Genomic DNA, 27,862 nt, shown 5'->3' on the forward strand with positions numbered 1-27,862 from the left:
GTCTCTGAGGGGGGGGGTTTATTTATCATTCTGTCTTATATTCTTTTACTTATTAACATGCTTTATGAACAATAATTGGTTCTATCAAATAATCATACCTATGTCAAAGACTTCTATTGGTAATCTCCCTCAAAATAGATTCCTCAATATAGAAGACATATCAATGTCTTCTATCAAAGGCATTCTGTTGGTAATCTTCCTCAAAATAGATTCAGGTGAAATTAGGATTTGTGCATTTTGTGGACTACCAAAACTTGAGACTTCATTTATTATTGTTATTTTTTAAGTTTTTAAAACTAACTATTTTTGGCTGTGCTTGGCCTTCGTTGCATGGGCTTTCTCCAGTTGCGGCGAGCGGGGGCTGCTCTAGTTGCGGTCTGCTGCCTTCTCATCGCAGTGGCTTCTCTTGTTGCAGAGAACAGACTGAAGGCATGTGAGCTCAGTAGTTGTTGTACTCGGACTCGGTTGCCCCTTGGCACATGGAATCTTCCCAGACCAAGGATTGAACCTGTGTCCCTTGCCTTGGCAGGCAGATTCTTAACCACTGGACCACCAGAGAAGTCTGAAACTTCATTATTGATTTCAGTTTTGAGATTGTACAGACAATTCAGAATATTCATGAACTGGGTCAAGGTGATAAACGTGGGCTGAAAGAAATCATAGGATTCAGAATAACTAAACCGTGCATTTTGCTGGCACTTGAGCCACACTATGAAAAGCAATTGTTTTGTGAATCTCGTAGCTCTTTTACTGTCGGGGAGGGGGAGCAAACTGCTGATGCAGCCTGGCGGAGGCTTCTTCGCTAAGGGCTCCTTTCTTTTCTGCCCCTGCCTTCTTGGGTTCTTGTTTGCCTGTATCATCAGCCAGGGCAGCCTGGACTGCACCCTCAGCCCGCAGGGAACAGTGCAGCCACAGCAGGAAAGCAGAGTTCCTTGGCTATGTCCATGTATTTGATGGTTAAGGCTTCCTCTACCGTTTTCCCTTTTACCTACTGGGTGGCTAACCAGCTGGAGGCAACTGCAGAACTACAGCCAAATCTTAAACCTGGCATTCATGATCTTCCCCTTTTCATCCACTTGAATCTGTAATTTTATTACATCACCACAGTCTACAGCCCTCACCAATACAGTTCCAACATTTTTAGATGTCAGGGGACCTGTTTCTAGAATTTTCATGTGATCAACAAGCATGTGACATAGGGAACTGACAGCTCCCTCACAGGCAGATGGAGGCTGCAGAGCTGAGGGCCCGTGTCCGCCTGAGGCGCAGCTCCAGCCACGGTGGGCTTTTGCCTGCCTGAAAGGTCTTAAGGAGGCAATAAAACAAACAAGAAACCAGGAGCAGGGCTTTACAGTTTCTCTATTCCATCCTTGTCCTTGCTTCTCTTTATCAATTGCTTTTATCCTTAAAATCTAACTACAGGCCTGGTGGAAGACTGCCAGGCACATTTTTAACAAGCTTGGAGAAACTCTTTAAGGCAGAATGTGAAGCAGCAGCAGGGGGCAGTGGAGGAGGCCGGAAGGGAAGGGAGTTCAGCATCAGGTGATCACATGAGTGCAAATTATGAGGCTCAAAAAAGTGGCAAAACAAAAGCAAAACCCCCATCCAACTACCCCCAAATTCTGCAAACAAACCAACCAGACAATCAGACAATTAATCATTAAATTTTATCCCCTTTATAAATTACAAAATGTAGACATTAGAGGGCAACCTCCTGTGTCCATGGATGCCAATGAATGACCTGTCTTTAGGCTTGAAATCCATCTGGCTCCTCAACTGGAGGGATCACCTGCTCAGGGAAGATGGAGATGCTGATCAGGGCCCCAGGCCCATTCAGTCAAGACCCGCCTGGTGCCTATTGCTCACGCTCTCTGCTCAAAGGCCTACAGTCAGCATCCCTTGGGTTCCTTACAGACAGTAATTCTGCTCTCTTGGCAGCTCACAAGGAGGCATGGATGCCTGCAGGCCTTGCCCTACATCACATCCTTCTCCTTTTCCAAAGAGATGCCAGGCTTGAGCCATTCTGCGAAGTTTAGCAAGATTGGGTTTAGTCTGTGGGCAGAAAGAGAATAACTCCAATTACCAGTATGAAAAGCCAAGGAGCTTACAAGAATTTCCTAATTACGGCTATTCACATTAGTTTGGATTTCTAGTTTCTAGATTCAGAAAAGATTTTAGATTTCCTTAGGATAAGCGGGACTGAAAACTAAGTCTAGAGGCACATCTCTTCAGGAATGGGGACAAAACTTCTTTCATTTTTCCATTGTCATATGAAACAAAAAGTTCTCAATGGAGTAAAATGGACTAGATGAGTCAGAAAGCATTAGTACCTGAAAACTCCATGCAAGAAAAGACTTCACAGCCCTCAGCAGGAAAGGTAAGCAAAATAAAAGATTTTGGAAAGCGGACATTCCTATTATGCTCTCGTGTTCTGTTTCATTTAAGATTATAAGGATAGAAGTGTTCTTTAATCTAAACCACTTGCCACCTTTATTGAATTATCCACATCATTGTTCCTGGACTGCTGAGTAATCAGGGCCAAAGCATAATGTGAAAATCTCCTAAGCTTGGTTCCTTGCCTGATCCTCAAATCATTACTCTAGAGATCCCTGGAGATGGCTACCATTTCCAGCAAGTATTGGATTGGTCAAAAAGTTCATTTGGGGTTTTCTGTACGATGTTATGGAAAAACCCAAACGAACTTTTTGGCCAACCCGATACTATTAAGCAACTGGCTCTTCAGGCTACATTTGCCAGCAATGAATTTGCTGTGTTTTGGCCAACCTTCTGTGGTCCCAGAGAGAACTTCTCTATCTCAGAAAACCTAGAGATGGTAGGCAACGGATGCTTCGGTCTGTACATGTGTTAAGCTTAAAAAATGTGAAGGCATCATATGTATAATCAGATAGTTCTGCCTAAACTCCATTTTGAATTTGAGCTAGAAGATGAAATGGTGAGGTTTCCAAAAAAACTTCCAGTATTTTTCAAAACTCTTGTATCGGGGAAAGGATTAAGACAGATTACATTTGGATCACAGGAGCTAGTTTCCTGTTAAGTCATATCTGTACCTGTTTTTCCTGCTCCAAGTGGTCGATGTTAGCTAACGGCAGCATGGAGGGCCTGCCATGAGCACACTGGAACGGCAGCTGGCACCAGGACAGTGCTTCAATAAGGCGGCAGCTCTCCTCGAAGCTCAAGCCATCATTAAACTTAATGGCCCCTAAACAAAAGACAGAAGCCAGGGGTATGGTGTGTGCGGCGGGAAACCCATGCTGGCCCTGGGTTAGAGCTAAATATCCGGGGAGAGACACATGGTTCCTACGCTTCTTTCATGTGACTTTAATACTGCTTGAAATTGGCCTTTATGTCCATGGATGAAACTAAGGCTTCAGGATTGACTTGTCTCTCAGCTTTCCTAATGGAGTCAATGGTCTTTCTAATCCCTGCAACAGGCATTCCTTAACTTGTTAAGACTTTGCCTTCAGAATTTTCTCAGAGAGGCAAGAGCAATATTTTTGCCTACTTCTTAAGTTTGTGAAATCAAGGTCATCTTCCATCCAAAGCCAGTCTATCACCAAGATATCTGTTTCCCTACAATGTTCACTTTATTTGCTGATTTTTTGTTTCTGTTATAATCTTCTTACTCTAAGCTCTCATACTGTCAGAAACTGCCTTTACGCCTACAGTAATTTACTCAGTCAACAAATATTAAGTATCTACTCTGTGCTGGAGCTGTGCCAGGCAATGAATGAGATGGATGATCACCACCCCCACGAAGCTTACTCTCTAACAGGTGAGACAAACATTAAACAAACAGTTAAACAATAATTAAAATTATTAAGTACTATAAAATATAGAAAATCAAAGAATATATAACAGGAAGACCAAACTCGGTTTAGGAGGGCCAGGGAAGGATTTTGTGGCAAAATGATATTTAATCTGAGACCTTGGGTTAAGAAAAACACGGCTAATTGAAGAATGAACAGAAGGGCATTTCAGACAGAGGAAAAAGGCCAGTGCAGAATTTAGCACACAAGACCAAGACCAAGGAAGCCAGCTGCAATGTGAAGGGCAAGGTGGAGAGTAACGTGAGAAGCAGCTGAAGACCCCTGCTGGCCACAGTAGAGAGGAAGACGGTCATCGTCAGAGCAATGGGAGCCCCTGTCCAGTCTTTTTAAGAAGAATGACATGCTTGGAGTTATGTTTCAAGAAGACTCCTCTGGGTGTTGTGGGAAGAAGAATGGCTTGAAGGGAAACCAGGATAGATATGGGAAGACTAAGTCAGAGGACTCAACAGGGGAAGAATCGTTGAGTCCTGGGAGGGGAGGCGGCAGTGGAAACAGATCTTATTAGACACGCTGAAGATACACTTTGCAGGTAGAGATGATCAAATTGGGGATGGAGTAGATACAAGGAGTAAAGATAGGATAAAGCGGGGAGGGGATCTATGGTGTTTGCAGGAGACAAACTAATGAGGGACTGAGGTTGTAAGGCCAGAAAAGACAGGAAGTGAAGAGAGGGGAAGGTTGATGGGGTGCCGGGGGGAGATCAAATGGAGGGAGACAGTGTCTGGAGTGGAGACCCCTGAGGTCAAATGAGAGTTGCAGGGGATTCATGTCCCTAAAGTAAGTTCCTCCAACACCATTTTCTCTATTTTATCATATTACCCTACTCAAGAACCCTCAGTGATTCTTGCCTTCTGTATAAGGTCTAAAGGTTTTGTTGTGACCTTCTAGGATTCTATGCTTCCTCACCAGCCTAATTTCCTGGTATTCTTTGCTGCTTCTCATGTAACTGTTTTGTTTCTGCCTTTGTATCTCTGCACAGGCTGTTTCCTCCTCTGTACTAAACCTTCCCTTCCTCTGAATCCATGTCCTTCATCTCATTCAAAACTTGACTCAAAGTGCATCTCCTCTAGGAGTTACTCCTCTACTCATATAAGTCAGTCTGCATTATGGTCCACTATATATGTTGGTATTTTGCTTTGTGGGCTTCCCTGCTGGCTCAGTAGTAAAGAATCTGCCTGTCAATGCAGGAGACGTGGGTTTAACCCCTCAGTCAGGAAGATCCCCTGGAGAAGGAAATGGAAACCCACCCTGGTATTCTTGCCTGGGAAATCCCATGGACAGAGGAGCCTGGCAGGCTATAGTCCACAGGGTCACAAAGAGTTGGACATGATTTAGTGACTAATCAACAACAACAACAAATTTTGCTTTGTAAAAATAATTTTCTAGGGTTCATTTTTAATCTATTGTTTCTTGATCTAAGTTGTACCTTTCAAGAGGCAGATGATAATCGTGCCTTCTACTTCTTTCATAACTGTTGAACCCTGCCAGTGCTTAGCATGCAAAGGCACTCAATAGCTGGTGTGTTGAGAGTCTTACCATGGCAGGCTTGGGATGCCAACACCTTCTGGACGGTCAGTGGCAAAGTCCCTTGGATGCCTCCTGTGGTCTGGAGTAGCTAATGCATAAACACATCTATTAATGGAAAAGCCAGTGTAACAATGGAGCCTTCTGTGTGCGGTGCCTCTGTGTGGAACACCAAAATAAGAGTAAAGCTTACCTCCACTTGTTCTCGAATCAACTCCTACAAAGAGAAAAGGACAACAGACATGAATCTGTTGCAATGTTATAACTGCCCTTTGATACTTTACAAAATATCCCAATTTCCTTCTTTAAAAATATGCCTCGTGAAGAAAAAAGCTCCAGCAATATAGCACTTAGATACAAATAATGTATCTGTGGTAAGGCACTTTGAATATGAAATACCAAGACAACTGAAAGAACTCTTACTGAGTAGAGAATATATTTAGCTACTGAAGCTTTCTCCAGAGATAGCTCATAAACTCATGAGGTTATGTAACTGGCAGCCTAATGACTTGACTAGATATCAGGGAGGTTTCTCGCTGCGAGCTTGTCTGTTTGTAGTTATTGTCTTGGCTAGAACACGTTTAACATGGTATATAAACAGAATACACAACGGCCATCAACACAGCTGTGCACTCAGTGTAACACTTGCTTCGATATCAGAAACATAAGTAGGTAGTTCCCACAGGCATTTTTTTGTGTGCAATAAGTCCCTACAGATCAAAAAGCTTACTCTTTGAGGCATTTTGCTGGGAAATTTCTTCTCCTTTGCATATCTCTGTCCCTAGGGTAGCCTTTGCAGTAAGAATATCCCTGCAGATGTTAATATTTATGAAAGGACTAAAGAAATTTAAAGCAGACACTATTTCATGTTACTAATTTGTTTAACCTCTGGAGGTTAAAAACTTTTGCGATATGGCACATTTAATAATTTCTTTATAAGAAAACACAGGATTTCTTTACTCCTAGAAATGTATAAATTAGCTTCCTGGGAATCCCCTCGTGGTCCAATGGTTAGGACTCAGTGCTTTCACTGCTGGGGCCTGGGTTCAACCCCTGGTTGGGGAACTAGGACCCCACAAGCCAAGTGGTACAAAAAAAAAAAAAAAATTAGCTTCCAAAGATTATAACATGATAGATTCTTTTTAAACCAGACTCAAAAAATTTTCTTGCCTCTCTCATTTAGACACTAGGACACCATACTTATAAATGAGCAGTTACCAAGAACTAGGAGGGTAGATATTATGTATTTTTTTTAAAGCCATGCATTTTCCCAAACAAACCTAAATAGATCTCATTATACCTGACCCACTAACAAAATTTAGTGTTGTTACAGATCAAATCCTAACTTCTTTTTTATTCTCTCTTTTGCTTATCTATCTGGGAGTTGTAAAACATTAGTCTGTAAGCCTGGGGAAGAGGAAATGGATCTTATTCTCTGTTCATTTCATATTTCAGTAGTTCAATTAATGCTAGATAACTTGAATAATATTTAAAAGGCATATTCATTAAGCTGGAGGGTAACTTTATAGAAAGATGTCTTAGTTTGATCTTTCAACTGCTAGGATCCAAGTAACTACCTCTTCTTCAAGATGCCAGAACTTTTCCAGCTTCTTTCAGAATCGACAAAATCTCTCCTGATCAGCCTGACTTAACATAATCAAGATTTGCTGAAACCATAAGCCCTGTTTCAGTCTGAGGTAAACTTCTTAACCAGTTGTCTTTGAAGTCATTTTAGGGAAAGTTTTTATTATAATTTTCTCGTTAAATACTTAAGGATTGAATTACAATAGAAGATTCAAGCAGATCCTATCTCTTGGATTTAAGCAGTTTGGAAGAGAAGCCTTGGAGAAAATAAGCCGTGGAGGGAGAAAGGGGCCCCCGCTGAAAGCCGGGCAGAGGTGGTCTGATCAAAGGGCGATCCTGGGAAGGCTCAAGTCAAGGTGATCCCACAGCTGGCCCGTCAGCTGCCTCTTCCTCTCAAATGTCTTCTCACGCTTAGCCAACACACCTGCTCAAGTCTCTCCTGTCCGACAAGAAACAAAAATCTTTCCTCCACGGGTGTCCTGCCCTATACTTCCTGACACCCCTCCCCTTCTGCTGTTGCCCCATCTCTTCTGTACATCGCCAGAGTCCTTGGGAGAGCGGCCTCCATAGCTCCCCCTTCCCCTCACTCCTGCCCACCCTTAAGAACGGGTTCCTCAAGGCAGGCAGTGTCCCCCGAAGCCAAATCAAACTCCTCAGGCTTTACTCTCTGGCCACCGTTGACCATTCCCTTCTTGCTGAAAACTACCCTTGGCGGTGGCAGTATTACTTTTCCCTGGTTTTCCTCCTCCTCTTCTCACCAAATATTTTCAGCCATCCTTTACGGTCTCTTCTTTTTAGCACTGGTGTTCTGGACTGTTGCCAAAACGTATACACCCTGAATGCTGGTGTTCCATAGGCCCTGCACTTTGCTCTCTTTTTCTTCTTCATATTCTCCTGGAACAATCTCACGTCCTTTAGATGCTTTTCCAGCTTCTGATATTATCAAAATATAAACAGTTGACCATCACAGGAGTTGAACAATGCAGGAGTTAGGAGCACCAGCTCTCTTCATGGGAGAAAATCCTTGTATAACCTTCCAGTCAGCCCTCCACAGACGCACCTCCACATCTGGGAACTCAACCAACCGCAGATCCTGCAGTAGGGTAGGGTGTATTTTTCTAAAAGAATCTGTGTATCTGTGGACCTGCACAGTTCAAACCCATGCTGTTCAAGGGCCATATAACTCTATAGTGTTAACTCCCAAACAGATACTAGAGCCCGAATTCTTTCCCAAGTGCTGGATCTGGCCTGTCTATCCACAGCACATCTTCATCTGAAAGCTCATGGTCTAACTCCTCAGCCAAGAGTACTCTCCTCCTCCATTCCCTTTTTCTGTCAAAAGCGCCATCCCTCCAGTCGACCAAGTGAGAACCCTCAGGATCTTTCTCTTTTACATTCTCTTGATTACCAGGTCCTCTCGATGCTGCCTTCCAGATTATGTTTCACATACGTCTCTTTTCTCCACTCCCATTGCTACCGGCTTAAGTCAAAGCTTCATCCTGTCCTACTGGCACTAGCCCCTCAGGTGCTCTCCACCTCAAACCTTTCCTATATCCATCTATCCCACAGTTTATCCACTAAATCTGTCTTTTACCTTTTGTTTTCAGATGTTATTACTACAGTAATTCAGGTATCTGGAAAAAATGATAGACTGAGTTGATGTGGATTTGCCTGTGTTCCAAACTGAAAGAGCTAAAGAAGCAATTAAGAAATCACAATGAATTAAAAAAAAGGACACCATGAAAAAAGGACAGGTGGGAGAAGAGAGCTGCAAGATAAAAGGTGGTGATTTTATGTACAGTTTACGAAGAGAACAGAAGAACAAATTACTGTTAGTTATGTATGCAAGTTAAAATTCCCCTTCTAAACCAGGAGAGGGGAAAACAAGAGAAATAAAAGAAATTTTAATAGAAAACAGGAAAGAAAAGACAACAAATACAAAATAAATCATGTTTGTTTAAAAAAAAAAAACACGTAAGTATTTAAAGTGCAATGCTAAAGCATACTTCACTCTTCTTCACTGGCTGCCTACAGGATACAATGCAAACTATTTACTGAATATGCTGAATCCCTTGATGAGCTGGCCTTGACCACCGATCTAGGCTCATCTAGGCCCACCACTATCCTGTGTATATCTTAATACAAGCCATGTGTAATGGTAGCTCCCTAAGCACATAATGGTAGCTCCCTAAGCACAGGATCTGCTTCAAGTCTCTGATATCTGTCTAGAATGACCTCCACTCTTCTATACTTGGCAGGCTCCCACTGTTCTACAAGACTTTTCCTAAAACAAATAAAAAAAAGGCTTTTCTTTTGACAGTTTCCTTGACCTCCACTCTCCTGGGCACAGTAAATATTCTGTATTGCCATAACACTTTTGAACATACCTCTGGCTGGCCAAATTTCACTGCAGTATAATTTAAATATCCTTCCTCACCTTGAGCTAATTCATCTTTGAATCTCTGGAACCTGGCAGACAGCAGGTATTTCATAAATGCTTATTGAATAAAAGATGAATATAGAGAATTTCTAAACAGAGGAGGAGGTTATTAGCAAGCATCCGTTTTCTCAGCATCTGCAGCTGTGTCTTACCTCCACAATGCCCTTGGTCACAGTAGATCTTCCTCTTCGAAGTTCACTGGCTTCTCTTTCTACAAAACAGAGTGGTACTTTTCCTATGAGGACCAGTGAATCACTGGTGTCTGGAAATACAATTTCAAGGCCCAGATCTTCCAGATTTTTGTGGTAACACCTAAAGAGAACCTCAAATGTAAAACAGCTACTTCATTCACATTTCAGCATTGGTTCCAAATACTTAATAGTTTCTCAAAAGCTGCCATGAGCTTTAAAACTTGCACTGTTTTCCTCACACTTGTGGTTGTTTAGGATTTTATTATCAAATTTCCTTTTTGAATTATAGTAACCTTTATTTTTTCCCCTCTTTTCCACTGAATCAATTTGCTTCTGTGTCTTATTTCTGAATTTTTATTCTCCGCTGAGGGATTGCTAACTACTCCTTGCTGGCACTTAAAGAAGTTTGGCACAAATAAAAGGGCTGAGAATGTTTTGAATCAGCACTAAAGCAGGGAGGTAATTAACAGCCCCAGGAACTGAGAAGTTCTGATTAACGGGATGTAAATAAATGGATCTGCCTCTAATATAAATTATGCCCCAGAGAAAAAGATTTATTGGCAGTCTCATATTCCCCATATTAAATAAATTTAGAGACAATTCTTTTTCATTTCCAATAATCTATGCTGCCCCAAAGTAGGAAAATGCCCTACCTTATGACTCATTATATGATTTGCCCCTTCCTTGGGGCCTGGGGTTTTACTTTCTTCCCAGTACGATTATGGTGATGAAAACTAAGAATCTAGAATGCACCAAGGCAAAGCAGAATGGAAGCAATTACTGCAGTAACTTCGCTTTCAGAAACAGCACAACATAAATACTGACTGTTCCAAGGAATGGTAAGAGTACTCTAAGCCAACTTCTGGAAAGAATTATCAGGGAAACTATATCCTTTACTCAACAGCTGTGATATAGCAGAAAGAACAGCATTTGGAGTCAGACAACCTGCCTGTGAGTGCCTGCTACATCACTTAATATTTGCTATGACCTTGAACAAGTCATGTAAACCTCATCTGAGAAAGGGAACGATAGTTATCTTTATACCTCACAGAATTAGTGTGAGGATGCACCTTAGCTACATCACATCCTCATGGTGGTACTAACCATAAGAGTCTCCTTTGTTCCTCTGTCACTGTTATCTCTAGCGGAGGACTTACAATGGAAGACAGTAATTTTTTTCGACCAAAGCCTTGTGGCTGTTGCTTCTCATAGGAATCTATTGGGAGAAAGATGAACAGGTTAAGAGCAAGAAGTTGAAGTCTTCCAGATTCAGATAAAAATGAAGATTCAGTCATGGGGTTATTATAGTGCTTAGCAGCATGTTCAATGTTCAGTTTTAGGCTCTGAATTTCCATTATTAAAGTCAAACTAGTAAATATCTAGTTTGTCTACATTTTAGCAGTATTTTCTTAAATAAGAAATATAAGACTTAAATCTTACATTCAAATGAACAATGCAGTGATTTGGTAGGCAGTCAACAAATGTGGTTTCAGTAACAGAGGTTGACTAATATTGGGGAAGATCCCCTGGAGGACGACATGGCAACCCACTCTAGTATTCTTGCCTGGAGAATCTCATGGTTAAAGGAGCCTGGCAAGCTACAGTACATAGGGTTGAAAAGAGTTGGACACGACTGAGCGACTAAGCACAGCACAGCACACACAACCCAAGGCTCAAGAAGGCGCCTCCTTTCCTTCAGAAGGATTGCCCAGTCTCTGATGAGAATTACTACTATTCTCAAATGGTCCAGGGCCTATTGCAAGTGAGTTTTTCTAACACTGCTTTTACTCTATCTTTCCCAACTCTTAGGTCTTCATTTTCTAAGGAAAAGTGAAAAGTGACATCATTGCCATTCCAGTCCATGAAATACCTCCCAAATCTTCACCCATTTGGTTATTACTTGACCACAGGAGTAACGATTTCCTGGGTATTTTACATCATCTTGGGGACACACAGCTGCATGATGAGGAAAATGGGTAGCAAAAATTAAAAAGCACATATTGACTTTGGAAGAATACGTAACAAATTAGTGATGCAGGTTGCCTTTGGGGAGAGAAACTAGGTGCGATGAAGGACAAGGGTAGAAAAGAAACCTTATTTTATTCCCTTTTTGTACCTTTCAGACTGGAACCTGTTCAGTTATACTACCTATTCAAAAACAAATTAAATTTTAAAGTAGAAACAAAATATATTGGGCCTTCTGAGCTGCTGGTGGTCTCTGCCTAATGAACTGTGAAGATAAACCACAATCACATGGGCACGTGGAGGGGCATATCTTTGTCCTGAATGTCGTAATAAAGTAGCCTAATCTTTAGGGCTGATGGTAAGTATATGGCAAATATGCCTTTGACCATGTAAGTAAGATCCACAGGTTTCAATTAGTAAAGTGAACTGCTACGTTCTCTTAATTGTAAAAGTCCAACAGGCTTCAGCTTCATTTTTTTAGGGTTTTTTTTTTTTTTCATTTTTTTTTAAATGTACAATTCATCTTTTTCACCACAGTCACCATTAGGCAAACCCTTTCAGGTACATTAATTCTGCTGGGGAGTCTTGAATCTTTCCTAGGCCTCAGCAGATCCTTACCAATGATCAGCTGCTCCAATCGGATGCGCTCGTGGGCAGCGTGCTGGTCCACCAAGACTAGCAGGTTTCCACCTAGAAGACCAGCAAGCACCACTGGGTTTCAAATTCTCAGGTCAAGATTAAGATAATCATGTTGTGTCGAGGGAGGAAAGGTTAATCGAAACTATTTAACAACATGAGCATAAGAGAAGCATACAAACTATGTAGTAACAACTGCTGCTTTTCTTTCCCAAAAAGTATTATGGGAAAAACTAAAATGTATCTCTGATGAGAAACTCTTTGGTTCATTAGTATTTCATTTCTAAAATATGTGTGAATTTAATGTTTAAATACTGACTTTGCTTTTTTAATTCAAATTTGATACAATGAAGGATCATTAAACTACATATTTTTTAATCAGCTGACCTTGATTTGCAAGCTACTCCAGAACCCATGAAGAGTGTAATTCTACTACACTTTAGATCAGAGGTCAGCAATTTCTTTTCTGTGAAAGGCTAGACAGTAAATATTTTAGGCTTTTGGGACATATGGTTTCTGACACAACTATTCAAATATTCATTCTGAACCAAAGTGGCCATAGACAATCTGTGAATGTTGTAGCTGTGATGCAATAAATGTTATAGACACTGCAATATTACCTCATATAATTTTTTAAAATTTATTTATTTTAACTGGAGAATAATTACTTTACAATACTGTGATGGCCTCTGCCATACATCAACATGAATCGGCCACAGAATTTCAAATAATTTTAATGTGTTAAAAAATATAACTCTTCCTTTGCTTTTTTCCAACTAGTTAAAAATGTAGTACACCTGAAACTAATGTAACACCGTAAATTAACTACATGTCAATTAAAAAAAAACAACAACATTCTTATCACCCTGGATGTTACAGAAATAACTGTCTGGATCTGGCCCCAGGCCACAGTGTGCCTTGCTTTAGACTCAGGCTTCACAAACTTTGAAGAGTAGACAAATCACCTGGGGATCTTACTAAGAGGCAGATTCTGATTCAGTAGGTTAGGAATGGGACACGAGATTGTGCAAGTCTAACAAACTCCCATGTGATGTCATTTACTGACCTTGATTTTGAGTAGCTAGGCTTTAAACTCTCAAGTGCATCAGAGGAAACAGATTGTCCTGACCCCAAAGCCAAACCTACAGGGAAATCCTTTTCTCACTGACAGGAGGACTGATCTCGATGAGATTAGTACATCACTTTACCTTGTAATTTTATTACTTTTGGCCAAAGGGCTGACATTTATTGTTACTGATTATACTGAAATAAGAGTTCTCCTCCTGAATTTGATCAAACGAGATAATGTCTGTTTTTCCTGTTTCTACTAAGGGAAAAAAACTGTTTCTATGACACCATCAAATTCATGGCATAAGAGCTTCAGACTTGAAAAAAAAGATTATGTAATTTTTCTGACAGCATTTTCCACCACATAACAGGCCCCCAAATGCTGAATTTTAAGCTCCTTTGGGGATAGGAGGAGTTGCAGCTGGTTGTGATGAATACTGAACATGCTGTATTGGGCAAAACAATGGAATAAATAATAAATTATGAGGGAGTAACCTCAAACTCAAAACTACAACCAGTGTAAATTACCAAAAGTCAAGAACTCTAAGAAATCAATCCTACACCTCACTCTGGAGGGAAAACTTATAGTCTACAAAATGTTCATGACATTTTCCATTCCTTGAATGAAGCAGAATATATGAAAAGTAATTTACTCGTGTCAGAGCTATATTTTTGATATTTCAAAATAACAGAATAGAAGCTTCATAAGGACAAGGATTTTTGTCTGTTATATTCCCAGCATGTACAACAGCACCAAGCACATCATAGGCACTCAGTAAATATTTACAGAATAAATGAATGAACCCTTATTCTTTAGAGTATCATAATTATAGGCGAAAACATGCAATAAAAATGCCATTATATGGCATTAATTTCACTATAATTTAAAACAATTCTATGTCCATTACAAAAATTAGTGCAAATATTAAAATAAAATTAAGACAATTATAGGAATACGTTGCTTTTGGTATTCATGAGCAATAAAAACTCATTTTGATTAAAAAAATTTTTTTAATCTAATACATACTCCTTGGTGGTAGCCAATCAACATAGTAATCAATTCTCTTGGAACTGCAAGAGACATTTAAATATCTGGAGATTTGGTGGCTATACCCATCTCAGGTGCCACGGTAGAGATTTTGGTATTAACCAACAAAGAATTTCAGGTAATCAAATATTTAGAAAAAAATTTCTATTTACTTTCTAGAAACAGTAAGACTACTAGATTTTGACATTTACTAATTCTACATTTATGATAATTATGATAATTTTTGGTTACTTTACCTCTGGCCTATGATGATATTTATCAAATAAATTTATACTGTAACAAGATAAAAGAGAACATTTTGAAAAGCAAAGAGAATGAACCACTTTCAAACTTTAGAAGCTCTCTCCTGCAGGCCTACCTATCAGATGCCAACTCCTGCAGGGGTGCTCAGGACTCTCAGGCACTCAGGCCTTTTCCAGAACCTGATAGGATCTAGCATTCCTTGTAAATAGCTCAAAGCTCTCCCAGTTTAAAAAAAAAAAAAAAAAAAAAAGCCTTCACCCTTCCCAGTCTCTCTTCCATGTCACAGATTTCGGAGTCTCTGCTAGAGGTGTAATATCCAACCACATTCCTGATACATTCTTGAACATTTCAAAGGTATTTCAGACCAAACTCATGATTTTCACCCTCCTTGCCTGCTTCTTCTTCAACCTGGTCCTGTGGCGTCATCCAGCTACAGAGGTCAGAAAACCAGGAGTCTTCTTTGATATCCCTTCCCTATGTCCAACCCATCACCGAGTCCTACTGACTTATCTCCTAAATATCTTTCTTTCCAGGCCACCTCCCCATCATTCCTTAGATACTGCAACATCCTCCTAACACTCTCTCTGCAGCTACTAGGTCTCCACCTCCACACCTGCTCCATGCTCCACACTATATAGCCAGAGCAGTATTTTCAAAATGCAAATGTGGGGTCTTCCCTGGTGGCCCAGTGGTTAAGAATCCACCTGCCAATGCAGGGGACAGGGGTTCGATCCCTGGTCAGGGAATAAGATTCCACATGCCATGGGGCAACTAAGCCTGCAAGTCCCAACAAGAAAAGTCTGTTCATGGCAATGAAAACCCAGCACAGCTGGAAAAAAAAAAAAAAAAAAAAAAGCAAATGTGATGTGACACGTGCCACTGTGAAAACAAACAATAAAAAATAAAACAAAAAGCCTTCAATTGTTTCCTATTGGTACTGGGATGAAGACAATGCCTGTAAATGGTCTTTAAGATCTGGCTGTGACATACATCTCTAGCCCATCTCCCTGCTCTCACACAAGGAAGGACTTGCCCTGCTTCCTCTCACTGAAGGAGCAGGAAGCATGAATTGCATGTTATTCCCTCTGCCCAGAACACTTCTCCCTCCCTTCTTTACCTAATTAACTTATACTTCAGATCTCTCTTTACCAACAGAACCCTCTCTGACCTCCTCACTAAATCAAATCTCCTAATACAGGTTCTCACACCATCTTGTTTCTCTCCTCCATAACACTAGAGTTAAAACATTAATGTTTGTGTAACTATCTGTTCCTCTTGCATGTATATTGTGTCCCACCTTTGTGTCTCTAGCAGAGTCCCTCACATGCAGTAGGTACTCAATCAATATCTGTTGAATGAGTTAATGTTATTATTTACAAATTATTATTGTTTTATTAAAGCAGGTCACCAAGAGGTTATATGTTAACTCTTCATAAACCTAACAGAGTTCATCATATAAACTTTCTATTATTATAAAGCAATCGTATTAAAACATTATTAAAAATTTAGAGAATACAAAATATTTTAAAGAGTAAAAGATGAAATTTCCCCTTTGCCCATTTCTATTCTCACTCCCAAGGTAACCATTCTTAATAATTTAACATGTATCATACACACACACACACGTCTATGTGTATGTACATAAAACTACATGTACTTTAAAACTATTGTTTCATAATATATTTTCATAATTTAGATTGGTTTTCCCTAATCTGGCCAAATCATTGAAACTGTATCATGTATAAAAAATAACCTTAAAAGGAGACTGTCAGAAGACCAGCTGGTCACTAAGACTAACCCCATTCTTACCTGCCTCACCATTCTCTTCAGTCTTAGTGCTCATTAAACAGGCAATAAACTTGTTATCCACTTGCTGGAGAACCTGCCATACATTCAAGTAAGTGGAACAATACTAAATGTAAGTTAACAATGGCTTATCTGCATAGAGAGAGACAAAATCGCACTTAATTTAAAGTTGTTTGCGTTATAACATTCATATCTAAGACTGAGGAGAGGTGCGGATGAACCTGCAGGAGTTCAAGGTTCATCATTAGGAAGGACAAAGAATAGACATCTAGAGCAACTAGAAGACAAAAGGAAACACTACAAGGGAAGACTGAAGCAACTCATAGGGTTATGTTAATAAAACTTCAGAGTAGACTTGAAATCTTCCCAACAGAAGGACTCTTAATAACAGGTAATATGACCAGAGAATTATTAATATGACCAGAGACTGCTAACAAATAGGGCTGAAAAAAATTTGGAAAATGTATGCAAAAAAATGTATACAAAAAGTGGAAACCCTTTTTTTAGGAGCTGGTACATTAAGGCAGTAAGTTAACAGCCACTGGTGGCTGCAGACCTTGGTAGCTCCCCTCTACCTAGATCGGTCTCAGCTTCTAATTTGTTTCCAAACCGAAAATAAGAAGATGAGGACAGCCTGAGTGGTGTAGAGAGAGGGCAAACTAGAAAAAGGGTCCCTTGTGTTAACTTCTCAATCTGGGATCTCCTAAGCCATGTCATTTGTAGCCTCATACAATAGAGGGCCATTTAAAAAGGGGCATCACTGCACATTTAAGAACAATGTCTCTACATGACTTAAGTAAGTGTTGGTTGCTCAGTTGTGTCCAACTCTGCAACCTATGGATTGTAGCCACCAGGCTCCTCTGTCCATGGAATTCTCCAGGCATGAATACTGGAGTGAGTTTCCATTCCCTTCTCCAGGGAATTCTCCAAACCCAGGGATGAAACCCAGGTCTCCTGCATTGCAAGCAGATTGCAAGCATTTTACCGTCTGAGCCACCAGGAAAGACCAAATTTATGTCAACTACATTACTTAGTTGACTTATAAATTGTCAGTATAGAAAGTCAATATATAATCCTTGAAACTGTGTGCCTGAATCCATAATTCATCACTCCAAACTTGCTCACCCCACTAAGGACGCTTTTTTTTTTGGTAATTGATGGCATCACCGACTCAAGGGACATGAGTCTGGGCAAACTCTATGACACAGTAAAGGACAGGGAAGCCTGGCATGCTGTAGTCCATGCGGCTGCAAAGAGTCGAACATGACTTAGCAACTGAACAATAGCAATTATAATTAGTCCTTTGCTTTTTCTTCTGATGATAAAAGTTTTAGTAAGATTAAAAAGAACACATGTGCCTTGATCAGGGTGCTCTATATCATTAAGTAAATCCAATTTCACATGAGTTAGCCTAGCTTAGGCTATATATATATATATATAATATATATATATTAATGAGATTTCAAAGGCAACCTTTACCTGCATTGAGTGAATCATTTCTTTGGTGAAACGATAAGGATACAAGATGTTGTGAATTTTAACTGCTAGGCTCTCAGCTTGGCCGCTGCTTACGTCAACAGCAACCTAGAAAGACCCAGAACAAATGTCATTTACGTTGTAATCTTTTATGTCTGCAGAACTGTTTTACCAAAGATCTCAAAGTGCTTTAATAACATTCATTTTCACAGAACCTATTAGAGGTGGGTTGAATTCAGGGAACTTATAAAAATTCAAAGGGCTCTATGAATTTTTACTCTTGAATAATAATTTTTGTTTATACACAAAATTACTGACAAAAGCCCAATTCTTTCAGAATAACAATTTGCCTGTGCTTCATAAGCATGTCCTTAAAGACATCTTAACTGATGAATCAGTAACAAATGCTCATCCGCTCTGCACCCTCATTACAGCACACAAAGCACTCTGTATGATCACCCACTGAGGAGAGGATGCATACTCAGGTCCAGTGATGAAGATTCAGGTACAAAGCAGAAGACCCACTGCTTTATCTAATGATAACAGTTTTTATTACCATCACCCTAAGTACTTGGCCAAAGCTGCAAGTCAGGGTTTCTGAGAATGGTAAACACATTCACTATTCACACACTGATGACACAGGTCTAAAGTATCATCCAAAGTGACCAAGCTTCCAAACAGCTACGAATTCTGATTCTTCCTCTCTATGTTAAATATTAATTTCCAAATACATTATTTGGAAACATGCTCACTTTCCCTTCATAATTAGAAATCAATATAGTCATTCATGCTCACCCCCAATTTAAATGAAATTCAAATTTTAAAATAACATGCAAAGAATAAGTGCTGCAGACCTACCTCTGGATAACGGGCAAATACTGGATTGTCCCATTCTGAGAACAAAGACTGCAGTGATTCATGACCAAAGGCATCGTCCCCAGTAGCTAGAGCAAAAGGGGACAAGCAAAGTTGGCATCAAGAGCCTCAGGGAAGAGGGTGCATGGTGTCTCACGCTTTGTGCAGTGTGGCCTCAAGACCAAAGATCAGACACCGTGTTCCCATATTCTGCACAAGTGAAGTGATGGCTGTATCTCTAAATTGTTTTTATCTGTTATTTCTTAAACTAGGGTTGATGACTATTCTTCTGGCATTATAGCTTTTTCTATAAACTATTTTCAAGAGATATTTCAGAATATAAGTCCACAAGAAACTGGTTCAAATTAGTAGCCCCACTTTTTTAGGTAAAAATATACCTTATCTATTTTTAGAAACAACGAAAACAAAAATGATAAATGCAGGGTTTTTTTTGAAGATAAGAATTTTGCTTATATAAAACTACTGCAATATGGAGTCAATGCCAGTATTTAAAAATAAGAAACATTTTTCTCAATCACAAGACACGACAGACTGTGCCTAATCAACCAGCATTGACCTCGTCTGGAAAAGTAATTTCTGATCTAAATGCATGCACTGAATTAACTTAGTTCTGCTGTGAAACAGGACCACAGGGAGTTCCTGGTTCCAGGAAGGCACAGCTGGCACTGATCAAGCTCAGCAACACAGCCCTGCTTTGTTTTCTTTGAGCTGGTGGCACAGTATGTACTAGGTGTTCTGGAAATCTCTGTTAATGCCCCTACCTCTGTTATTCTGTCTCATCACAGTCCTCTCTTCCCGAGCTCTAGGAAGGAAAGGAAGAACAAGGTCGCTTCTAAAGGGATGACACCTGTACTGAGATCCTAAATGTAAAAAAGAAAAAAACTAGACATTTGAACTCAAAATATACACTATTAAAATAATAGTTTCATAAAATCTCTTTCTGTACCAACTGCATTAAGACATAAGGCAGACTAGTAAACACTAGATTGAGTCAGAAGTTTTTTTAATGAAATTATTCTGCTAATTTAGGAATCTCCCCTAGCGCTTAGTCCTATTACCCATCTATACCAGACACAATGAAGACCTAGAAAAGATCCCCAACGGACATACTCTTTTTCGCAATACGTATGTGTCTATTATAACATTTACCTCATCCTATTAGTACATTTGGATGGTTGTCCTCCTTAATAGTCTGTGGACCATTGAAAGCAAAGCCAGTCAATATGCAATGCAACAGCCCCAAGCATGGTGTGGATCACAAATGAGTGAATAAATAAAGAGATGAATGAATGAAAAGTTTTCAGTTTAAATTCCAATGTCCAGTAAGATGTTGCCCAAATTCTGCCCTCCTCTCTGAGGATGATCAGATTTGAGTTTTAGAGACAATGTCGAATTTGACAGTTTCAAACAGGAGTAAAACATGATGAAACTATTATTTCAAAAAGATAAATCTGTTGGACAAAAAATGGAGAGAGATTAACTAAGAATAATAAAAGTGTGAAGTGAAATAAAGTTGTGTCCCTGTCAATAGAAACGACAGAGTTGAAGACATTTTAAAGAAAAATAACTACCAGGGCTGGAGACTTGACAACCACTCCTTAAAATTATCTTTGTAGAGCCTTTCTTCTGTGCAGTTAAATCTACCTCTTAACAGTTCATCTCATGTAACTTTTCACAAGAGGCTCAACCATGTCCTAAATGTTCTGCTACACACCAGCCATTTACAGAATGGCAGCCAACCCTCACCCCACCTCTGAATGAAGGGTGCTTAGAAGCCATTTTTCTTGGAACTAGCTCCTAGATCCCAAATACTTAGTTTTTCATTATGAATCTCTGACTTAACATGACTCTCAAAGGTTCACTACAAGACATGCTAATCCAGAAATTAAGTAGGCTGAAGCATTTTAGACATGTAGATTTATTTAACAGGAACAGATGTTCATGTTCAGTATAGCCAGCCAAGATTTCCTCCTTTTGTTTTAGAAACAACCATCTCAGTTTAATAGTATCCAGTTACTTTTTGTCACCATATCAGAAGCAATTGTATTTCAGAAAGATGAGGTGCCAGTGCCTTAGATTTACCTTTGATTAGCATTCAGTATAAATCAGGACACAAAACTACATAAGCTGAAAAACACGTGTCTTTAAGAGCCACATGATAGTCTCAGGAGCAGTACTGAAGAAAAAGATTTTTTTCTATTTAATACTTTGAAAGTTACTACAATGATTACTTTTTTTCACAAGGGAAAAAAACTGGAAACCACTGAAAAATAAAAGTCTTATTTAACCTTAAATGAATCAGAGCCTCCTGCTAGAGATATTTATCCTAGGGAGAAATGATAAGTTAATTTGGAACTACCTTCATACAATTTACATTCTTTTGCAACATTCAAGGCTTAATACAGATGAACATTTAATGTTTACCCTTCTGATGCAAAACCAAGATTACTGCCAGATGGAAATCAGTTTTACCATCTCCCAACATCTGGCTCTCAACACGCTGCCAAAACAATGTCACTTTTAATGTTGACTGAGACCTGGGAACTCAGAGTCCTAGCCTAGGCTCTGATGTGGCCTTGTGGTCTGATCTTAAAGCCACATTATTGTTTTTCCGAAAAACGGCCGCTTATACCAACCAAGATTATTAGCATATACATTATAATAAAGTACACTTTAAAAGTATGATTATAAAAATACATACTTAACCTACATTCCAAAAAATTTATGGTCCTTTTTTTTTTTTAAGTTTATAAATATACTACTGTACTGAGCCATAGATTTTACTGGGAAATCTAGGATGACTACAAGAATCATTCTAGTCCTTTACCTGGGAGAGGTACAGAGAACAACTTCAGAAAAGTACCACACTGGCATTGCAGGTGCTTTTAAAGACAAACTCCTTAGAGTTGCATGTTTGGGAGAGAGGGAAAGTGGGAAGGGAAACACTGTGAAGTGAAAGTCACTCAGTCGAGTCTGACTCTTTGAGACCCTGTGGATTGTCCATGGAATTCTCTGGCCAGAATACTGGAGTGGGTAGCCTTTCCCTTCTCCAGGGGATCTTCCCAACCCAGGGATCGAACCCAGGTCTCCTGCATTGCAGGCAGATTCTTTACCAGCTAAGCCACAAGGGAAGCCCAGGAATACTGAGTGGGTAGCCTATCCCTTCTCCAGCAGATCTTCCCCAGCCAGGAATTGAACTGGGGTCTCCTGCATTGCAGGCAGAGTCTTTACCAGCTGAGCTACCACAGAAGTCCCCAGGGAAACACTGTAGCTCTTCTCAACTATCAATAGCACCATTTTCATTAAACACTGTCTCATCCTCTTGTACACACATACACCCATAGATAAATATACTTACAGTTCCATTCTATATCATTCTTTCATTGTAATTTTATGTTTAAATACTATTGGACCTAGAGAGTTTTCATATATAATAAAACACATTCTATAATTAAACTTCAAAATGTTCTATCTGCTGATAAAATCTCTTTGAATAATGACTATCTTACTCCTCAGCCATTATTTCCACCTTCAAAAGCATTCATGCCAGTGAATGCCATATACTTACCATTCTCCAGTAGAACATCCACAGCCATAGTCGTCAGGTCTTTAGTACAAGCAGCCCGAACATCCTCAGTAGGAGCAGTGAATGTACTAAGTCCTGTTAGTTTGTTGATGTAAACCATTCTTCCCAGAGTTACATCAAAATGCTGCTGCCAATCCAAAGAACATATGTTGGACTCTTCATTTTCAGAACAAGTTCTTGCTATGGATTCCTCACTCTGAAAACAAGTTCCATTTTGGTCAGCTGTGGAATCTTCCACACGACTCATTAACATTCTACTCAGAGAGTCAGGACTTCCAATCTGTTGTTTTGAAGCTATAAGAACATCTGAATCCTTACTGATAACTGTAGCATGGTCATAGGGCAGTACCAAAGGATTTTCTGGTATCTTCTCAGTGGTATTGTTGTTAGAATATGTTTCACTGTCTTTACTGAAGAGATTACCTTGTGTGACAGAGTCTGACATCAGGATATTGTCACTTTCTGTTTTTTTATGCTCATTTTTAAATAACTTACAAGAATCTAGGGTTAACCCACTGGACAAGTCACCATCTTTCCTACTGGAATCTAATTGTAGCAATTCATTAAAATGATTCCCATCCATCCTTTGAGTCTCTCTTTCGGAACCCTTCAATCTGGATAATTTAGAGGCTAGTGATTCAGGTGACTTCTCAACATCCAAAAATTTACTGTTAAAATGAGTTAACTCCTGTAGAGTTACAGCGCTTTCTGTTAAGCAAAGCATCTGTTGTTCCAAACAATCATCTTCCTTGGAGAATGGAAACTTTTCGGAAGAAAACATGTGATTTACTGGTTGACAACTACTATTGGAATAATTATATTTCATAGTAGTGATTTCACAGATGTCAGAGTTGTCTAAGTGGTTTTTGTCTTTCCATGGAATGTCAGCTTCAACCTGAGGACTGAGATTGGTAGTGATTTCTAAAGTATTATTTTCCTCCACTTCAGAATTCAGAGGATTTTTAACCTTCCCATATTGCCTCTTAAACTTCTCTAAAGATCCTAGTTGTGAGCTTAAGCTTAGCTTCTTATGAGGTATGGGTTTGACAGGACCAATCAACTTGTCTGTTTTCTTACTACCATCTGAAACATGTCTACCCCAAGAAAAAGAGGATGTGTTAGGTAATAAGCCACCTGTGTGTGATTTTTTACTACTTTCCTGAAAAATAGCAAAATTTTTATAAGCTGCTGTATGTTTGTTCTCTAGCTGATAACTTCGATTTGTGCTGCACAGACTTTTGTTGGGCAGTTGAGCAAATTCTTTACTTAAAGTGCTGGTTAAATCTTTGCTGTTTGGAGTCTCAACTGAATGGTGTGTTCTATTTCTAAATGTTTCTTTGGCACTCACAGGACCAGGTTGAGCATAACTTTTAAATAAATGTTCTGTTTCAGTTGATTTAGTTTGCTCATTCTGTACCACATGAGTTATGAAGCCAGTGGAACATAATTTAACTTGTCCATAACGAAAAACATTTATTCTTCCACAAGTACTATGTTTTTTTCTTTTCTCTTCCTCTCTCTGAGCACTACGTTCTCCTGATAATGCTGTCTCAAAAGACAGAGGCTGGCAGTCCATTTCAGTAGCATCTTTAAATCTCTCTGGTTGATTCTGAATTCTGTTATTTTCCAGGTTGTTGGCAGCCATGCTATTAACAGTAGTACTTACTTTCTGTATTTCTAGATCTTCTCCACTCTCCTCAAAGTGATATAATGTCTGAAAAGGGCTTCCAAACATTTCTGAAGTGGTTCCACATGGATTTTCTGAAGAGTTATGTTCCAAGCAAGATTTTTTATGTTTCTTATTTTCTCCCAATTCTGATGCTCCAGCTGTCTCTTGTTCTAAGTTCCTTGACTGTGAGCAAGCACTGTCTTCATTTTGCAAAGATGACTCTGCCATTTTACAATGGGCTGGCCCATCGGATTTGTAAGTGTACAAAAATGAATCATTTGTCTTTTTTCTGATAGCTTCTGAATCCCTAGAATTTTGTGTGCTTATGTTTTCTACAGGAGCTTTTCTTTTCACAGCTTTTGACTGCAAATTGAACATCTCGTAGGAATCCAAAATATTATTACATGCTTCTTGGAAACTGACCTGGCCACACTTCTCATCAGAGGACACTTGCTTCTGAAGACTGGCACTAAATAAGCTAAAATCATTATCTTCACTAAATTCCTTAATGTCTTCACTTGATAATTCCACAAATAATTTTTCTTTCTTTAAAAACGTTTTTACTCCTTCCTGAATGCAAACCAAAAGAGTATCCCAGTTCTGAAACTCAATCAGGGTTTTTGCTGGCTCCAGGCACACGTCATACTCACAGAACTGGCACTGAACATTGATTACATAGATACCATGGAGTTCCGGGCTAGACCGAGGCCGAGGACTTGAATTCACTTGCCTACTGGCAGAACCACTCTTTGGTTTGCATATAATACTTTCTTTCCTTAATAAAAAGTCAATGAGTTTATGCAACTTTGTCCTTAAAACTAACCTCTTGTTCACAAACAAAAACTGCATATTCTTATTATAATGTGCTTCGGAGCTGATAAAGCCAGTAAGCTCAAACTCCTTATATTTAAAATTTATTTCTCTTAACTTTTGGGACTTACCCAGTCCATAAATTTGACAAAATCGGGAACATATGTCTTTGGTTTTAGGGAGTTGAAGAACCATGGAACCAGAAACATCATTTCTCAAAGAGAAAGAAATGGAAGGGTGCATGAGTGACAGAGCTTCTATCCTCTGCCTAACCTTCTCAAACTCCAGTCTAGGATCCATGCATTTCCTCCTAACAGGTAATTGATAAAACAGATTATATACAGTGACTGTTGTCCCGGCACTTGGTCGAGTTAAGTCAGCTTCACAAGCTTTCAGGGCTTTTCCATTCTGAAACAGTTTCACAAATGTTTTCATCGACTTGTTTTTCTTGGATGAAATTTCCACAGCACTGGCCATATCAGCTATACTGGCCAACGCCTCCCCCCGGAAACCATAAAACCTTGGGTTCTCCAAGTCCTGTACGGAGTTGCATTTACTGGTGAAATAACGATTTCCCACCTTGTCTACATCATCACTCCCCATCCCAAATCCATTGTCTATCACTTGAACTTGGAAGGTTTCCATGTTCACCCTGATAGCCACACATTTTGCTTCAGCATCAATACTGTTGAGGGCAAGCTCCTCAACACATTGGCCTAAGGAGCATACAGCCAAACCAGAACGCAATCTAGCTTGTACTTCAGCTGACAAGCATTTGATCATGGCAGGTAGAAAGCTGGTGAGAATGCCAGGCAGTGGTTCCCTTTTCTGACTGGAAATAATTGCCTAGGGGAGGAAAACAAAACACACACACACACAATTAAAGCTTCAGAGTTACATGGCATCAACCATTTCTCTCAAGCATTATAAAGAAATATTTGAGGTAAGTGAAATCTCTTAGTAACAAAACAAAAATTATACTTCTGATCTCTAGGCAGATCAAACAGCTCAGATTTGGCACAGCAGATTTAACATCCAAAACAGTATTCATAATTTCATAATTTTTACTGCTCCTAAATCCCAAATGCCCTAAGTGAAATCATAATCACACTTGAAGTTGACCCCTAATGTGTTCAAACTGCCAATCACTTCACCAAAAACAGATGCCTAATTTCTGGTAAGAAACATTAGCTAGAAATCATTCATGAAAAAAATGTCCAAGCTAGTTTCATAACATTTATCCATTACACAATAACCATGACTTTTAGAAAAAAATTACAATGAAGTGTTAGGACACTGTACTAATTAGGGTGAAGGAAGAGGAGGAAATGAAATCAAATTATTATATCAAGGAGCGGTAATTATTATAATAATTACTATTGGTTAAATGTAGTTATCTCAGGGGAAAGAGACTAAGAATGGGAACGGGTAGGGCAGGAAAATTCCTTTGCCTTTTAAGCCTTTATCATTTGATTTTTAAATCTTGTACACGTATTACTAAGTTTTCAGAAGGCCCTTACCTATTACCACTTATGATTTATTATTTTGTATTAATACTCTTTTGGTCTTTACAGATGGCTCCAAACTACCTCAGCAATAATAATGATGGCAAGTGAAGTGAAGTTGCTCAGTCATACCTGACTTTTTGCGACCCCATGGACTGCAGCCTACCAGGCTCCTCTGTCCATGGGATTTTCCAGGCAAGAGTACTGGAGTGGGGTGCTATTTCCTTCTCCAGGGGATCTTCCCGACCCAGGGATGGAACCCAGGTCTCCCACACTGTAGGCAGACGCTTTACCGTCTGAGCCACCAGGGAAGTTACAATGATGGCAAGAGGATCTTTAAACGAGACTTTTTCTTGCAACTAAAAATGACAGTTCAATGAAAGGTCCCCTCCCTTCATAGCTGAGAGCAGCATGGGCTGGACCGTCTCAAGAGTAGTAGGGCTTGTTTATCAAACTTGAGGAAAACCAGTGCTTCAATTGCAGATCTGATGGTTTCTAAGATAATGTACTTTGCAGCCGGCAAAAAATGAGAGATCAAGGTTTAGTAACTATTCCTACTGGTACCCAAAACTCAACGATTTCCAATTTCCTGATTACGGGGCTTTCGGGGTTCCTGTGACAAGTGGGACGATTTGATCCGGGTTCAGAGCTGAGAAAGCTTGCAGGAAGAGTAGGGCCGCGCCCGCACCCCACCCCACCCACCGCTGCCGTAAGACTCAAGCTCCACCCCCGCGCCCTCCCAGCTGGCAACCGGAAACCCCGGCCCGGCCCGCCCAGGTTCGGGCGCCCGGCCGAAGGTAGGCCGGGAGACGTCCTAGGCCCCTCGCGCGGCGGGTCCGTAAGGCTGGCCCGCAGCGGTCGCCAAGGCCCTTCGAGTGGTAGACGAGCTCCCAGAATCGTCCTCTGGTCGCGTGCTTTACCCCAAGTCACCTGGAATCGTACCTCCCCAACTCCCTGATACCAACCGCCTCGGACGCCGGGCGCGCGCTCGGTGGCTGGTGAGGCTCGTACACGTGAGGCTCGTGCACGCGCGAGCCCGCGAGCATGCGCTTCTGAGGCGCCGCCGAAGGACGCCTTCCAATCCGTGACACCTCGATGCGCATGCGCGCCAGGTGTCGTCGGCTTGGAAACGCGTGTCGCCAGGTCTCTTCTCTCTGGTACCCGGAAGTTTCCAGTCTTTACCCCGTTTTATCATGGTGTGAAAAACTGTTTCTAGCAATTTTTACTCGTTTTTCCCTTTTCCCCTTTCTCATTTCTGCTGTGTGCGTACTACCACTTAATTCAGAGGATTCCTAGATGCTGCAGTAGTAAACAATTCGCTTGCCTATGTAGGAGATGAAGGTTTGATCCCTGGGTAGTGAAGAGCCCCTGGAGGAGGGCATGGCAACCTACTCCAGTATCCTTGCCTAGAAAATCCCATAGATAGAGGAGCCTGAGGGGCTGCAGTCCATGGGGTTGCAAAGAGGCACGACTAAGCACGATATTTTATTGCTTATCATCTGTCTACTCACTAGAATGTTAATATATATCTATTTTTATTTGCTGCTGTATCCCCATGGCAAGAACAGTGCCTGGCTTATGTTAGGC

At 40.1% G+C, this 27,862-nt stretch overlaps 1 protein-coding gene and 1 long non-coding RNA gene across 8 annotated transcripts; one reads left to right on the plus strand and one right to left on the minus strand.

Annotated features, from left to right (window-relative positions):
• Window positions 1-1,648: 1,648 nt before the first annotated feature.
• MLH3 (mutL homolog 3) lies at window positions 1,649-27,630 on the minus strand. Of its 7 annotated transcripts, XM_055538674.1 has the most exons (14): window positions 27,241-27,620; window positions 22,274-25,616; window positions 19,467-19,565; window positions 18,688-18,773; window positions 17,833-17,937; window positions 16,357-16,429; window positions 12,171-12,242; window positions 10,692-10,803; window positions 9,549-9,708; window positions 5,566-5,589; window positions 5,385-5,463; window positions 3,069-3,220; window positions 1,913-2,052; window positions 1,649-1,789 (listed from the first exon to the last, which is right to left on the minus strand). In XM_055538674.1, the coding sequence occupies exons 1-14, from the start codon at window positions 27,376-27,378 to the stop codon at window positions 1,786-1,788; spliced, it is 4,587 nt and encodes a 1,528-aa protein (XP_055394649.1). In that variant the 5' UTR covers window positions 27,379-27,620; the 3' UTR covers window positions 1,649-1,785. The 7 variants fall into 7 exon arrangements, with proteins under 7 accessions (XP_055394649.1, XP_055394652.1, XP_055394653.1 ...); XM_055538677.1 differs by having other exon boundaries at window positions 1,649-2,052; window positions 27,218-27,327; XM_055538678.1 differs by lacking the exon at window positions 27,241-27,620 and adding an exon at window positions 26,840-26,952 and having other exon boundaries at window positions 1,649-2,052.
• LOC129621808 (uncharacterized) lies at window positions 6,934-9,537 on the plus strand. Its single transcript, XR_008699698.1, has 3 exons — window positions 6,934-7,069; window positions 7,200-7,312; window positions 8,564-9,537. It is a non-coding gene; the product is annotated as an uncharacterized LOC129621808 (long non-coding RNA).
• Window positions 27,631-27,862: the final 232 nt, after the last annotated feature.

The sequence above is a fragment of the Bubalus kerabau genome, chromosome 10 (genome assembly GCF_029407905.1).
Source record: "Bubalus kerabau isolate K-KA32 ecotype Philippines breed swamp buffalo chromosome 10, PCC_UOA_SB_1v2, whole genome shotgun sequence".
NCBI lineage: Eukaryota > Metazoa > Chordata > Mammalia > Artiodactyla > Bovidae > Bubalus > Bubalus kerabau.

Coding starts and splice junctions, on each gene's coding strand:
- MLH3 (XM_055538674.1), bottom strand. CDS start 27,378: ATGCGCATCGAGGTGTCACGGATTGGAAGGCGTCCTTCGGCGGCGCCT. Junction 17,938..18,687: donor TATTTGCCCGTTATCCAGAG/GTAGGTCTGCAG, acceptor GGGTCTTTCTAG/GTTGCTGTTGACGTAAGCAG. Junction 2,053..3,068: donor ACTTGGAGCAGGAAAAACAG/GTACAGATATGA, acceptor TTCTGCCCACAG/ACTAAACCCAATCTTGCTAA.